Below are 14109 nucleotides of genomic sequence, written 5' to 3'. Positions count from 1 at the left end.
CTCCTTGGAGCTCCTCCGCGGCTCCCTGTGCAGCTCCACCAGCCGCACCCATAGAGCGAAATCCTTGATTTCCAAACCTCAGCAGTGCCTCCAAGCCTTGGAGCTCCTCCAACTCCTCACCGCCCTCCTCCTCCTCGATCTCTGAGCTGCTCCAGGCGCTCTTTGGAGCTCCTCCGCTGTCCCCTCCCTGTGGAGCTCCACCAGCTGCAGGTCCAGGGGCTCCTTGGAGCTCCTCCACAGCTCGGAGCCCGCTCTCCACTCCCTGTGGAGCTCCAACAGCCGCAGCTCCGCGGCTCAGTCCCCTCTCCCCCTGGAGCTCCACCAGCCGCACCCTCAGGGTAAAATCCTTTATTTACAAACCTCCAACTCCTCCAACTCCTCCTCCTCCATCCCCGATCACCTCCAGGCGCTCCTTGGAGCTCCTCCGCGGCTCGGGGCCGGCCCTGCGCTCCCTCTGCTCCTTGGAGCTCCTCCGCTCTCTGCTCCCAATGGAGCTCCACGGGCTCCTTGGAGTTCCTCCGCGGCTCAGTCCCCTCTCCCCCTGGAGCTCCACCAGCCGCACCCTCAGGGTAAAATCCTTTATTTACAAACCTCCAACTCCTCCTCCTCCATCCCCGATCACCTCCAGGCGCTCCTTGGAGCTCCTCCGCGGCTCGGGGCCGGCCCGGCGCTCCCTCTGCAGCTCCGCCAGGCGCAGCCTCAGCCGGTGCTCGCGGCGTTTCCCGGCCTGGAGCTGCCTCTGCGCCTTGTCCAGCGCGTCCAGCGCGGCCTCGGCGCGGCGCTTCCAGAGCAGGGCGCTGCCCACCTGGTAGCTGTGCTCGCTCTGGATGTAGGAGCCGGCGCGGGGCGGCAGCCGCAGCATGAACAGCGACGGCGACGGCGGCGCCGGAGGGGCCGGGGGTCCCGCGGGGGTCGGGGGCGCCCCCTCGGGCAGGGCCGGGGTGGCGGCGGCGGCGGCGTCGCCCGTGGCCGCCAGGAGCGTCTCTGCGATGGAGCCCGAGGGGCCGGGCAGCGCCGGGACCCCGCCGTGGTCGCCGGCCGGGGGCGGGCCGGGGTCTTTGGAGTCGCGCGGGAAGCAGGAGACGTCCGAGGGGAGCGGGGGGGGCGGCGGGGCCGGGGGGGGGTCCCGTCTGTGGGGAGAGGGGAGAGGGGTCAGGCCGGAGAGAGACCCCCAAAATAGCATCGGAGAGACCCCAAAATAGCCCTGGAGAGACCCCAAAATAGCCCTGGGGAGACACCAAAATAGCCCCGGAAAGACCCCAAAATATCCCTAGAGCGACCCCCAAAATAGCCCCGGAGAGACCCCCAAAATGGCCCTGGAGAGACTCCAAAATACCCCTGGAGAGACCCCCAAAACACCCCTGAACACACCCCAAAATACTCCTGGAGAGACCCAAAACTCCCCAGAGAGACCCCAAAAATACCCAAAGAGACCCCTGAAATAGCCCAGGAGAGACCCCAAATGCCATTAGAGAGACCCCCATAAGAGCTGCAGAGTATCCCCAAAATATCCCCGGAGAGACCCCAAAATAACGCCAGAGAGACCCCCAAAATATCATTAGAGAGACTCCCTAAATACAACCGGGGAAACCCCAAAAGAGCCCTGGATAGACCCCTCAAAATACCATCAGAGAGACCCAAAATATGCCCAGAGAGACCCCAAAAATATCCCTCTGAAACCCCAAATATCCTCGGAGAGACCCCAAAATACCCTGGAGAGATCCCCAAAATATCCCAAAGAGACCCCAAAAATATCCCCGGAGAGACCCCTGAAATAGCCCAGGAGAGACCCCCAAAATACCATTAGAGAGACCCCAAAATACCCCTGGAGAGACCCCAAAATATCCCCGGAGAGACCCCAAAATAACGCCAGAGAGACCCCAAAATATCCCCGGAGAGACCCCCAAAATATCCCCAGAGAGATCCCCAAATACCATCAGAGAGACCCCAAAATATCCCCAAAGAGACCCCCGAAATAGCCCTGGAGAAACCCCCAAATATCCCTGGAGAGACCCCTCAAAATACCATCAGAGAGACACCCCAAAATATCCCCGGAGAGACCCCAAAAAAGGCCCCGGAGCAACCCCAAAAATATCCATCTAAAGACCCCCAAAATACCGTCAGAGAGACCCCCAAAATATCCCCAGAGAGACCCCAAAATACCCCTGGAGAGACCCCAAAATACCCCTGGAGAGACCCCCAAAATGGCCCCAGAGAGACCCAAAAATACCCCTGGATAGACCTCCAAAACACCCCTGGAGACACCCCAAAATACTCCTGGAGAGACCCCCAAAATATTATCAGAGAGACCCCAAAACATCCCCGGAGAGACCCCAAAATACCCCAAAGAGACCCCTGAAATAGCCCAGGAGAGACCCCCAAATGCCATTAGAGAGACCCCCATAAGAGCTGCAGAGTATCCCCAAAATATCCCCAAAGATACTCCAAAATACCCCTGGAGAGACCCCAAAAATATCCCTCTAAAGATCCCCAAAATACTATCAGAGAGACCCCCGAAATAGCCCCGGAGAGACCCCAAAATATCCCCAAAGAGACCCCCAAAATAACGCCAGAGAGACCCCAAAAATACCCCTAGAGAGACCCCAAATACCCCGGGAGAAATCCCCAAACATCCCTGGAGAGATCTCAAAATACCCCTGGAGAGACCCCCAAAATATCCCCAAAGAGACCCCTGAAATAGCCCTGGAGAGACCCCAAAATACCCCGGCGAGACCCCCAAAAATACCCCGGCGAGACCCCCAAAATATCCCCAAAGAGACCCCAAAATATCCCCAAAGAGACCCCAAAATGATCCCCGGAAAGACCCCAAAATATCCCCGGAGCATCCCGGGGGTCCCAGCATGGGAGGGGCCAGGGAGAATTGAGGGGGGGTCTCACAGGGGTCACAAAGGTCAGGGGGAATTGGGGAGTGGTCCCAGGGATGGGGGGGGGGGTCCAAGAGAAATGGGGGGGGAGGGGTCCATGGGAAAATGAGGGGGGGTGTCCAAGGAAAATGGGGATCCAAGGGGGGGGTCCAGAGGAAATGGGGAGGGGTCCGGGAGTCCCACAGGCCCGGGAACTGGGGAGCCCCGAACGCCCCAAAATCCCCCCCAAATCCCCCCCAAATCCCTCAAAATCCCCCCCAAAATCCTCCAAATCCCCCCAAAACCCCCCAAAATCCCCCAAATCCCCCAAATTCCCCCAAAATCCCCTCCAAATTCCCCCCAAATCCCCCCCAAATCCCCCAGAATCCCCCCAAATCCCCCCAAAATCCTCCAAATCTCCCCAAATCCCCCCAAAATCCCCCCAAATCCCCCCAAATCCTCCACAAATCCCCCCCAAATCCCCCAGAATCCCCCAATCAAATCCCCCCCCAAATTCCCCAAAATCCCCCAAATCCCCCCAAAATCCCCCCAAATCCCCCCAAATCCCCCCCAATCCCCCCAAAATCCCCCAAATCCCCCCAAATCCCCCCAATCCTCCCAAAATCCCCCCAAAATCCCCCAAATCCCCCCCCAAATCCCCCCAAATCCCCCCCGAGCCCCCTCCCCACCCACTCACCTCCACCTGCGGGTGCCCCGCGGGGGTCTCGGGGGGTCGCGCTCCGGGGGGGGCTTGGGGGACCGGGGGGGCCGCGAGGGGCCGGGGGCGAACACGGTGGGCACGGCGCCCTCCTTCAGCCGGTGATACCCGCTGGGGAGACACCAAAAACGGGGGGTCAGGGGCACCCCAAAACCTGGGGAGGGGTCTAAAATACCTGGGGGGATCCTAAAACACCTGGGGGGGCTCAGGGGGACCCCAAAATCCTGGGGAGAGACCCCAAAATCCTGGGGAGAGACCCCAAAATACCTGGGGGGATCCTAAAACACCTGGGGAGACCCTAAAATGGGGGGAGACCCCAAAATGGGGGCAAACACGGTGGGCACGGCACCTCCTTCAGCCGGTGATACCCACTGGGGAGACACCAAAAACGGGGGGTCAGGGGCACCCCAAAACCTGGGGAGGGGTCTAAAATACCTGGGGGGACCCTAAAACACCTGGGGGGGCTCAGGGGGACCCCAAAATCCTGGGGAGAGACCCCAAAATGGGGGCAAACACGGTGGGCACGGCGCCCTCCTTCAGCCGGTGATAACCAATGGAAAATGGGGAAAATGGGAAAAAATGGGGGTCAGGGGCACCCCAAAAACCTGGGGGGACCCCAAAACCTGGGGGGACCCTAAAATACTTTGGGGGGATCAGGGGAAACCCAAAATCCTGGGGAGAGACCCCAAAATGGGGGTGAACACGGTGGGCACGGCGCCCTCCTTCAGCCGGTGATAACCACTGGAAAATGGGGGGAAACGGGGGGTCAGGGGCACCCCAAAACCTGGGGAGGGGTCTAAAATAACTGGGGGGATCCTAAAACACCTGGGGGGGCTGAGGGGGACCCCAAGATCCTGGGGAGAGACCCCAAAATGGGGGCAAACACGGTGGGCACAGCGCCCTCCTTCAGCTGGTGATAACCAATGGAAAATGGGGGAAAACGGGGAAAATGGGGAAAAATGGGGGGTCAGGGGCACCCCAAAAACCCGGGGGGACCCCAAAACCTGGGGGGACCCTAAAATACTTTGGAGGGGTCAGGGGGACCCCAAAATCCTTGGGAGAGACCCCAAAATGGGGATGAACACGGTGGGCACGGCCCCTCCTTCAGCCGGTGATAACCAATGGAAAATGGGGAAAATGGGAAAAAATGGGGGTCGGGGGCACCCCAAAAAAGGGGAGAGACCCCAAGAACCTGGGAGGGGTCAGGGGGACCCCAAAATCCTGGGGAGAGACCCCAAAATGGGGATGAACAGGGTGGGCATGGCCCCTCCTTCAGCCAGTGATAACCACTGGAAAATAGGGGAAAATGGGAAAAAATGGGGGTCAGGGGCACCCCAAAAACCTGGGGGGACCCCAAAACCTGGGGGAACCCTAAAATACTTTGGAGGGGTCAGGGGGACCCCAAAATCCTGGGGAGAGACCCCAAAATGGGGGTGAACACGGTGGGCACAGCGCCTCCTTCAGCCGGTGATAACCAATGGAAAATAGGGGAAAATGGGAAAAAATGGGGGTCAGGGGCACCCCAAAACCTGGGGAGAGACCCCAAAATACCTGGGGGGATCCTAAAACACCTGGGGGGGCTCAGGGGGACCCCAAAATGCTGGGGAGAGACCCCAAAATGGGGATGAACACGGTGGGCACGGCCCCTCCTTCAGCCGGTGATAACCACTGGAAAATGGGGGGAAATGGGGGTCAGGGACACCCCAAAAACCTGGGGAGAGACCCCAAAACCTGGGGGGACCCTAAAATACTTTGGAGGGGTCAGGGGGACCCCAAAATCCTGGGGAGAGACCCCAAAACCTGGGAGGGGACAGGGGGACCCCAAAATCCTGGGGAGAGACCCCAAAATGGGGGTGAACACGGTGGGCACAGCGCCTCCTTCAGCCGGTGATAACCAACGGAAAATAGGGGAAAATGGGGAAAAATGGGGGGTCAGGGGCACCCCAAAACCTGGGGAGGGGTCTAAAATACCTGAGGGGATCCTAAAATACTTTGGGGGGGTCATGAGGACCCCAAAATCCTGGGGAGAGACCCCAAAATGGGAGCAAACACGGTGGGCACGGCCCCTTTTCAACCGGTGATAACCACTGGAAAACGGGGAAAATGGGGGGAATGGGGGGGTCAGGGGCACCCCAAAAACCTGGGGAGACCCCAAAACCTGGGGGGACCCTAAAATACTTTGGAGGGGTCAGGGGGACCCCAAAATCCTGGGGAGAGACCCCAAAATGGGGGTGAACACGGTGGGCATGGCCCCTCCTTCAGCCGGTGATACCCGCTGGAAATGGGGGAAAACGGGGGGACAGGGGCACCCCAAAACCTGGGGAGGGGTCTAAAATACCTGGGGGGATCCCAAAACACCTGGGGGGGCTGAGGGGGACCCCAAAATCCTGGGGAGAGACCCCAAAATGGGGATGAACACGGTGGGCACGGCGCCCTCCTTCAGCCGGTGATAACCACTGGGGAGACACCAAAAACGGGGGGTCAGGGGCACCCCAAAAACGGGGAGAGACCCCAAAATACCTGGGGGGATCCTAAAACACCTGGGGGGGCTCAGGGGGACCCCAAGATCCTGGGGAGAGACCCCAAAATGGGGGCAAACACGGTGGGCACGGCGCCCTCCTTCAGCCGGTGATACCCACTGGAAAATGGGGGAAAACGGGGGGTCAGGGGCACCCCAAAACCTGGGGAGAGACCCCAAAACCTGGGGGGATCCTAAAACACCTGGGGGGGCTCAGGGGGACCCCAAAATCCTGGGGAGAGACCCCAAAATGGGGGCAAACACGGTGGGCACGGCCCCTTTTCAGCCGGTGATAACCAATGGAAAATGGGGAAAATGGGGAAAAACGGGGGTCAGGGACACCCCAAAAACCTGGGGGGACCCCAAAATACCTGGGGGGACCCTAAAATACTTTGGGGGGTCGGGAGCACCCCAAAAACGGGGAGAGACCCCAAAACCTGGGAGGGGACAGGGGGACCCCAAAATCCTGGGGAGAGACCCCAAAATGGGGATGAACACGGTGGGCACAGCCCCTCCTTCAGCCGGTGATAACCAATGGAAAATGGGGGAAAATGGGGAAAAAGGGGAAAAATGGGGGGTCAGGGGCACCCCAAAAACTGGGGAGGGGTCTAAAATACCTGGGGGGATCCTGAAATACTTTGGGGGGGTCACAGGAACCCCAAAATCCTGGGGAGAGACCCCAAAATGGGGGCAAACACGGTGGGCACGGCCCCTTTTCAGCCGGTGATAACCAATGGAAAATGGGGAAAATGGGGGAATTGGGGGTCAGGGGCACCCCAAAAACCTGGGGGGACCCCAAAACCTGGGGGAACCCTAAAACACCTGGGAGGGGTCAGGGGGACCCCAAGATCCTGGGGAGAGACCCCAAAATGGGGGTGAACACGGTGGGCACGGCGCCCTCCTTCAGCCGGTGATACCCGCTGGAAAACGGGAGGAAACGGGGGGTCAGGGGCACCCCAAAAACGGGGAGAGACCCCAAAACCTGGGGGGACCCTAAAATACTTTGGGGGAATCAGGGGAAACCCAAAACCGGAGGGAGACCCCAAAATGGGGGGAAAGAACCCAAAATAGGGGGGTCAGGGCACCCCAAAAACCTGAGGGGGGGTCACGGGGTCCCCCAAAATAACACCCCAAACTCACCTGTACCCCCCAAACTCACCTGTACCCCCCAAACTCACCTGTAACACCCCCAAACTCACCTGTACCCCCAAACTCACCTGTACCCCCCAAACTCACCTGTAACACCCCAAACTCACCTGTGACACCTCCAAACTCACCTGTGACACCCCCAAACTCACCTGTACCCCCAAACTCACCTGTGACACCCCCAAACTCACCTGTAACACCCCAAACTCACCTGTACCCCCAAACTCACCTGTACCCCCCAAACTCACCCGTACCCCCAAACTCACCTGTAACACCCCAAATACACCTGTACCCCCAAACTCACCTGTACCCCCCAAACTCACCTGTGACACCCCAAACTCACCTGTACCCCCAAACTCACCTGTGACACCCCCAAACTCACCTGTAACACCCCAAACTCACCTGTGACACCCCAAACTCACCTGCACCCCCAAACTCACCTGTACCCCCAAACTCACCTGTAACACCCCAAATACACCTGTACCCCCAAACTCACCTGTACCCCCCAAACTCACCTGTACCCCCAAACTCACCTGTGACACCCCCAAACTCACCTGTGACACCCCAAACTCACCTGTACCCCCAAACTCACCTGTAACACCCCAAATACACCTGTACCCCCAAACTCACCTGTAGCCCCCAAACTCACCTGTACCCCCAAACTCACCTGTGACACCCCAAACTCACCTGTAACACCCCAAATACACCTGTAACCCAAACTCACCTGTGACACCCCCAAACTCACCTGTGCCCCCAAACTCACCTGTAACACACACCTGCACACACCTGTACACACCTGTACACACACCTGCACACACCTGTACACACCTGCACACACCTGTACTCACACCTGTTCACTCACCTGTAGCCCACCAGCTCGAAGCAGGACTGCTCAAAGTGCTGGGAACAGAAGTAGATGTATTTGGAGCTCACCTGTACACACCTGTACACACCTGTGCACACCTGCACACACCTGTACACACCTGTGCACACCTGTGCACACACCTGTACATACATGTTCACACCTGTACACACATCTGTACACACCTGTACCCACCTGTACACACCTGCACACACACCTGTACACACCTGTACACACATCTGTGTACACCTGTACTCACACCTGTACACACCTGAGCACACCTGTGCAAACCTGTGCACACCTGTGCACACCTGTACACACCTGCACACACCTGCACACACACCTGTACACACCTGTACACACCTGTACTCACACCTGTTCACTCACCTGTAGCCCACCAGCTCGAAGCAGGAGCTCTCAAAGTGCTGGGAACAGAAGTAGATGTATTTGGAGCTCACCTGCACACACCTGTACACACCTGTACACACCTGTACACACCTGCACACCTGCACACCTGTGCACACACCTGTACATACCTGTTCACAACTGTACACACATCTGTGTACACCTGTACTCACACCTGTACACACCTGTGCACACCTGCACACACCTGTACACACACCTGTACACACCTGAGCTCACCTGCACACACCTGCACACACCTGTACACACCTGTACACACCTGCACACACCTGTACACACCTGCACACACCTGTACACACCTGTACACACCTGCACACACCTGTACACACCTGCACACACCTGTACACACCTGTACACACAACTGCACACACACCTGTACTCACACCTGTTCACTCACCTGTAGCCCACCAGCTCGAAGCAGGACTGCTCAAAGTGCTGGGAACAGAAGTAGATGTATTTGGAGCTCACCTGTACACACCTGTACACACCTGTACTCACACCTGCACACACCTGAACACACCTGCACACACCTGAGCACACCTGCACACACCTGTACTCACACCTGTACACACCTGAGCTCACCTGCACACACCTGCACACACCTGTACTCACACCTGAGCTCACCTGTAGCCCACCAGCTCGAAGCAGGAGCTCTCAAAGTGCTGTGAACAGAAGTAGATGTATTTGGAGCTCACCTGTACACACCTGTACACACACCTGTACACACACCTGAGCACACCTGCACACACCTGCACACACACCTGCACACACCTGCACACACCTGCACACACCTGTACTCACACCTGAGCTCACCTGTAGCCCACCAGCTCGAAGCAGGACTGCTCAAAGTGCTGTGAACAGAAGTAGATGTATTTGGAGCTCACCTGTACACACCTGTACACACACCTGTACACACCTGAGCTCACCTGCACACACCTGAGCTCACCTGCACACACCTGTACTCACACCTGAGCCCACCTGTAGCCCACCAGCTCGAAGCAGGACTGCTCAAAGTGCTGTGAACAGAAGTAGATGTATTTGGAGCTGGGGTCCCAGCGCCCCCCCCCGGCCGGGTCCCGCCGCCGGCTGTTCTCCAACCACTGCGCCCGGCGGGGATCGTCACGGCGAGGTAACCTGGGGACACCAATGGGGACATTGGGGACATTGGGGACATTAATGGGGACATTGGGGACATTGGGGACTGTGCCCGCCGGCTGTTCTCCAACCACTGCGCCCGGCGGGGATCGTCACGGCGAGGTAACCTGGGGACAGTGGGGACAGCAATGGGGACATTGGGGACACTGGGGACATTGGGGACACTGAGGGGACATTGGGGAAATTGTATAGGAACAGGGACATTGGGGACTGCGCCCGCCGGCTGTTCTCCAACCACTGCGCCCGGCGCGGGTCGTCACGGCGAGGTAACCTGGGGACACCAATGGGGACATTGGGGACATTGGGGACATTGGGGACACTGGGGACATTGGGGACATTGGGGACATTGTATAGGAACAGGGACATTGGGGACTGCGCCCGCCGGCTGCTCTCCAGCCACTGCACCCGGCGGGGATCGTCACGGCGAGGTAACCTGGGGACAGCAATGGGGACATCAATGGGGACATCAACAGGGACATTAATGGGGACATCAACGGGGACAGTGGGGACACCAATGGGGACATTAATGGGGACACTGGGGACATTGGGGACATTGGGGACATTGTACAGGGACATCGAGGATGGTGCACGGCGGGGGTCATCACGGCGAGGCAGCCTGGGGACATCAGTGGGGACACTGGGGACACTGAGGGGACATTGGGGACACTGAGGGGACATTGGGGACATTGTATAGGACCAGGGACATTATATGGGGACATTGCACAGGGGCATTGGGGACTGCGCCCAACAGGGGTCACGATGCCACGGCAGCCTGGGGACACCAATGGGGACATCAATGGGGACATTGGGACACTGAGGGGATATTGGGGACATGGAGACACTGAGGGGACACTGGCGACATTGCATGGGGACATCAATGGGGACACTGGGGACACTGGGGACATTGGGACACTGAGGGGACATGGGGGACATTGTATGGGAACATCAATGGGGACATCAATGGGGACATCATTGGGGACATTGGGACACTGAGGGGACATGGGGGACATTGTACGGGAACATCAATGGGGACATTGGGGACTGCGCCTGACAGGGGTCATCACAGCGGGGCAGCCTGGGGACACCAATGGGGACATCAATGGGGACATTGGGACACTGAGGGGACATGGGGGACATTGTATGGGGACATTGTATGAGAACATTGCATGGGGACACTGGGGACACTGAGGGGACACTGGGGACATCGTATGGCAATATTGTATGGGGACAGCAATGGGGACACTGGGGACACTGAGGGGACACTGGGGACATTGCATGGGGACATCAATGGGGACACTGGGGACATTGGGGACATTGGGACACTGAGGGGACATGGGGGACATTGCATGGGAACATCAATGGGGACATTGGGGACATTGGGACACTGAGGGGACATTGGGGACATTGCATGGGAACATCAATGGGGACATTGGGGACTGCGCCTGACAGGGGTCATCACAGCGGGGCAGCCTGGGGACATCAATGGGGACACTGAGGAGACATCAGTGTGGACATTAATGGGGCCATTGGGGCATTGGGGACATTGAGGGGACACTGGGGACATTGTACAGGGACATCGAGGACTGTGCACTGCAGAGGTCATCACGGTGAGGCAGCCTGGGGACATCAATGGGGACACTGGGGACACTGAGGGGACACTGGGGACATGGAGACACTGAGGGGCCCACCAGGGGTCATCCCACTGCGGCAGCTTGGGGACACCAATGGGGACATTGGGGACACTGAAGGGACATTGCGACATTGTATGGGGACCTTGGAGATCCTGGGGACACTGGGGACATTGGGGACACTGTATGGGGACAGGGACATTGTACAGGGACATTGGGGACTGCATCCAACGGGGATGGTCCTGTCGCGGCAGCCTGGGGACACCAATGGGGACATTGGGGACATCAATGGGGACATCAATGGGGACATTACTGGGGACATCAATGGGGACATTAATAGGGACATTGGGGACATCATATGGGGACATTACTGGGACATCAATGGGTCACTGGGACATCATGGGGACATCAATGGGGACATTGGGGACATCAATGGGGTCACTGGGACATCAATGGGGTCACTGGGGACATTGGGGACATCATATGGGGACATTACTGGGGACATCATATGGGGACATTAATAGGGACATTGGGGACATCATATGGGGACAGGACATTGTACTGTGACACTGGGGACTGTGCCCGCCGGGGATCGTCATGCCACTGCAGCCTGGGGACAGCAATGGGGACATTAATGGGGACACTGAGGGGACATTGTATGGGAACGTTGTACAGGGACATCAATGGGGGAGGTCGTCACGACGAGGCAGCCTGGGGACAGTGGGGACATCAGTGGGGACATCAATGGGAGCACTGGGGACATTGGGGACTGTGGCTCCCCGGGGTCATCCCTGCACGGCAGCCTGGGGACAGTGACACTGGGGACACTGAGGGGACATTGGGGACATTGGGGACTGCCCCCACCAGGGGTTGTCCCTGCATGGCAGCGCGGGGACACAGGGACACTGAAGGGACATTGGGACACTGTATGGGGACATTGAGGACCCTGGGGACATTGGGACAGGTGGGGACAGGGACATGTGGGACAATGGGGACATGGGGCACACGTGGAGTGAGGGGACATGGGGGGACACGGGATGGGGGACACAGGTGACATAGGTGACAGAGGTGATGGGTGACAGGTCACAAGGGTGACACAAATGACAAAGGTGACATGGGCGATGGGTGACAGAGGTCACACAGGCAACACACAGTGACACTAAGGTGACACAGGTGGCACACAGGTGAGCCGTGAGGACTGAACCTTCCTCCCCCTGCGCACCTGGGAATGGAACGGTCGGGCCGGACCCTTACAGGGGGAGGGGGCTGAACCATCCCTCAAAAGCGGGGTGGGGGGGAACGGGACAGAATCACCTGGGACAGCCCAGACACACCTGAGACAGCCCATTGCTCAAATGGGGGGGGGGGGACAGACATACCTGGGACAGCCCATTGCTCAAATGGGGGAGGGACAGACACACCTGGGACACACCTGGGACAGCCCATTGCTCAAATGGGGAGGTGACACCTGGGACAGCCATTGCCTAGGGCAGGTGACAGCTGGGACAGCCCATTGCAGGGGGCAGGGGGTGAGACCTTGGACAGCCCATTCCTGGAAGGGGGGTGACAGCTGGGACAGTCCATTCCTCAGATGGGGGCTGACACCTGGGACAGCCGTTGCTAAGAGCAAGTGACACCTGGGACAGCCCATTCCTGGGGAGGGGGGGATGACAGCTGGAACAGTCCATTCCTGGGGATGGGGGGGACAGACACACCTGGGACAGCCCAAACACACCTGGAACAGCCGTTGCTAAGGGCAGGTGACACCTGGGACAGCCCATTGTTAAAGGGATGGGGGTGGGGGTGACAGCAGGGACAGCCCATTCCCGAGGCGGGGAGTGACACCTGGGGCAGCTCCTTCCTGAGGGGGGCGGGGTGACAGCGGTGCCAGCCGCTGTTAAGTGCAGGTGACACCTGGGACAGCCCATTGATAAAGGGAGGGGGGGATGACACCTGGCACAGCCCATTCCTGAGGGAGGGGTGGCACCGGTGACAGGAGGGGATCACGGAGGTGACACCGGTGACAGGAGGGGGGTCACCGAGGTGACACCGGTGACAGGAAGGTGGACACGGTTGCAGGGCAGGCTCAGGGGTGTGAGGGTGTCCCTCCCTTCCCTCAGGGCTCCCTCACCGGTGGAAGGAGATGCCTCTGCCGCGGGTGTCGCGCGTGTCGCGGGTGCAGCAGCCGGCGGCGGAGCAGTGCCGGGGCATCTGCGGGTACAGGGGTGTCATCGGGCTTCCCAAAACCCCTCAGTGTCACCCGAAAAGCCCCTCAGTGCCACCCCCAAACCCCCTCAGTGCCACCCCCGCCCCTCCGCCCTCAGCGCGGCCCTGCGGCTCCCACCCCCTCACGCAGGGCCTGCCCCGCTCCCCCCCCTCAACGGGCCTGACATTCCCCCATAACAGCCTGACCCGCCTCCCTACACCCCCTCCCGTCCGGTTCGGCCGGTTTTCCCCGCTTTTTGCCCGTTTTTCCCCGGTTTTGCCCCGTTTTCCACCCCTTTCCCGGCCCCACCTCGGCGCTCCCATCCCGCCGCCGCCGCGGCCTCCCCGGAAGTCTCGCGAGAACTCGCGGAGGCCTCGAGAACGGCGCCCGCTGAGGCCGCCGAGGCTCATTTTCATGCCACGCTGTGATTGGTCGAAGGAGCCGGCCCCGCCTCATAGGATGCAGCACCCCCCCGCCCGCTGGCGGCCCCCCTCCTCCGCGCGCTCTTGGGATTTTGGAGGTTTTTGGGAGTTTTGGGGGATTTCACCGCCCAAAATGGGATTTAAAGAGCGTTTCCCACCCCCTCGAA

At 59.2% G+C, this 14109-nt stretch overlaps 2 protein-coding genes across 2 annotated transcripts; one reads left to right on the top strand and one right to left on the bottom strand.

The window, feature by feature from the left end:
• Positions 1-564: 564 nt before the first annotated feature.
• THAP7 (THAP domain containing 7) lies at positions 565-13920 on the bottom strand. The gene is made up of 5 exons (XM_064737356.1): positions 13830-13920; positions 13446-13525; positions 9510-9665; positions 3562-3693; positions 565-1130 (listed from the first exon to the last, which is right to left on the bottom strand). The coding sequence occupies exons 2-5, from the start codon at positions 13523-13525 to the stop codon at positions 584-586; spliced, it is 915 nt and encodes a 304-aa protein (XP_064593426.1). The 5' UTR covers positions 13830-13920; the 3' UTR covers positions 565-583.
• On the top strand, positions 8668-9199 carry LOC135460479 (putative uncharacterized protein FLJ46204; the record flags this gene model as incomplete). Its single annotated transcript, XM_064737335.1, is given in 3 exon segments — positions 8668-8726; positions 8728-8782; positions 8924-9199. Coding segments are annotated over 3 exon segments (390 nt in total), but the record flags the coding sequence as incomplete, so codon positions are not given.
• Positions 13921-14109: the final 189 nt, after the last annotated feature.

Source organism: Zonotrichia leucophrys, unplaced genomic scaffold (assembly GCF_028769735.1).
Source record: "Zonotrichia leucophrys gambelii isolate GWCS_2022_RI unplaced genomic scaffold, RI_Zleu_2.0 Scaffold_49_388800, whole genome shotgun sequence".
In the NCBI taxonomy this organism is placed as follows: domain Eukaryota; kingdom Metazoa; phylum Chordata; class Aves; order Passeriformes; family Passerellidae; genus Zonotrichia; species Zonotrichia leucophrys.
Note: the sequence above shows the minus strand (reverse complement) of the source record. Positions and strands in the feature narration are given on the sequence as shown.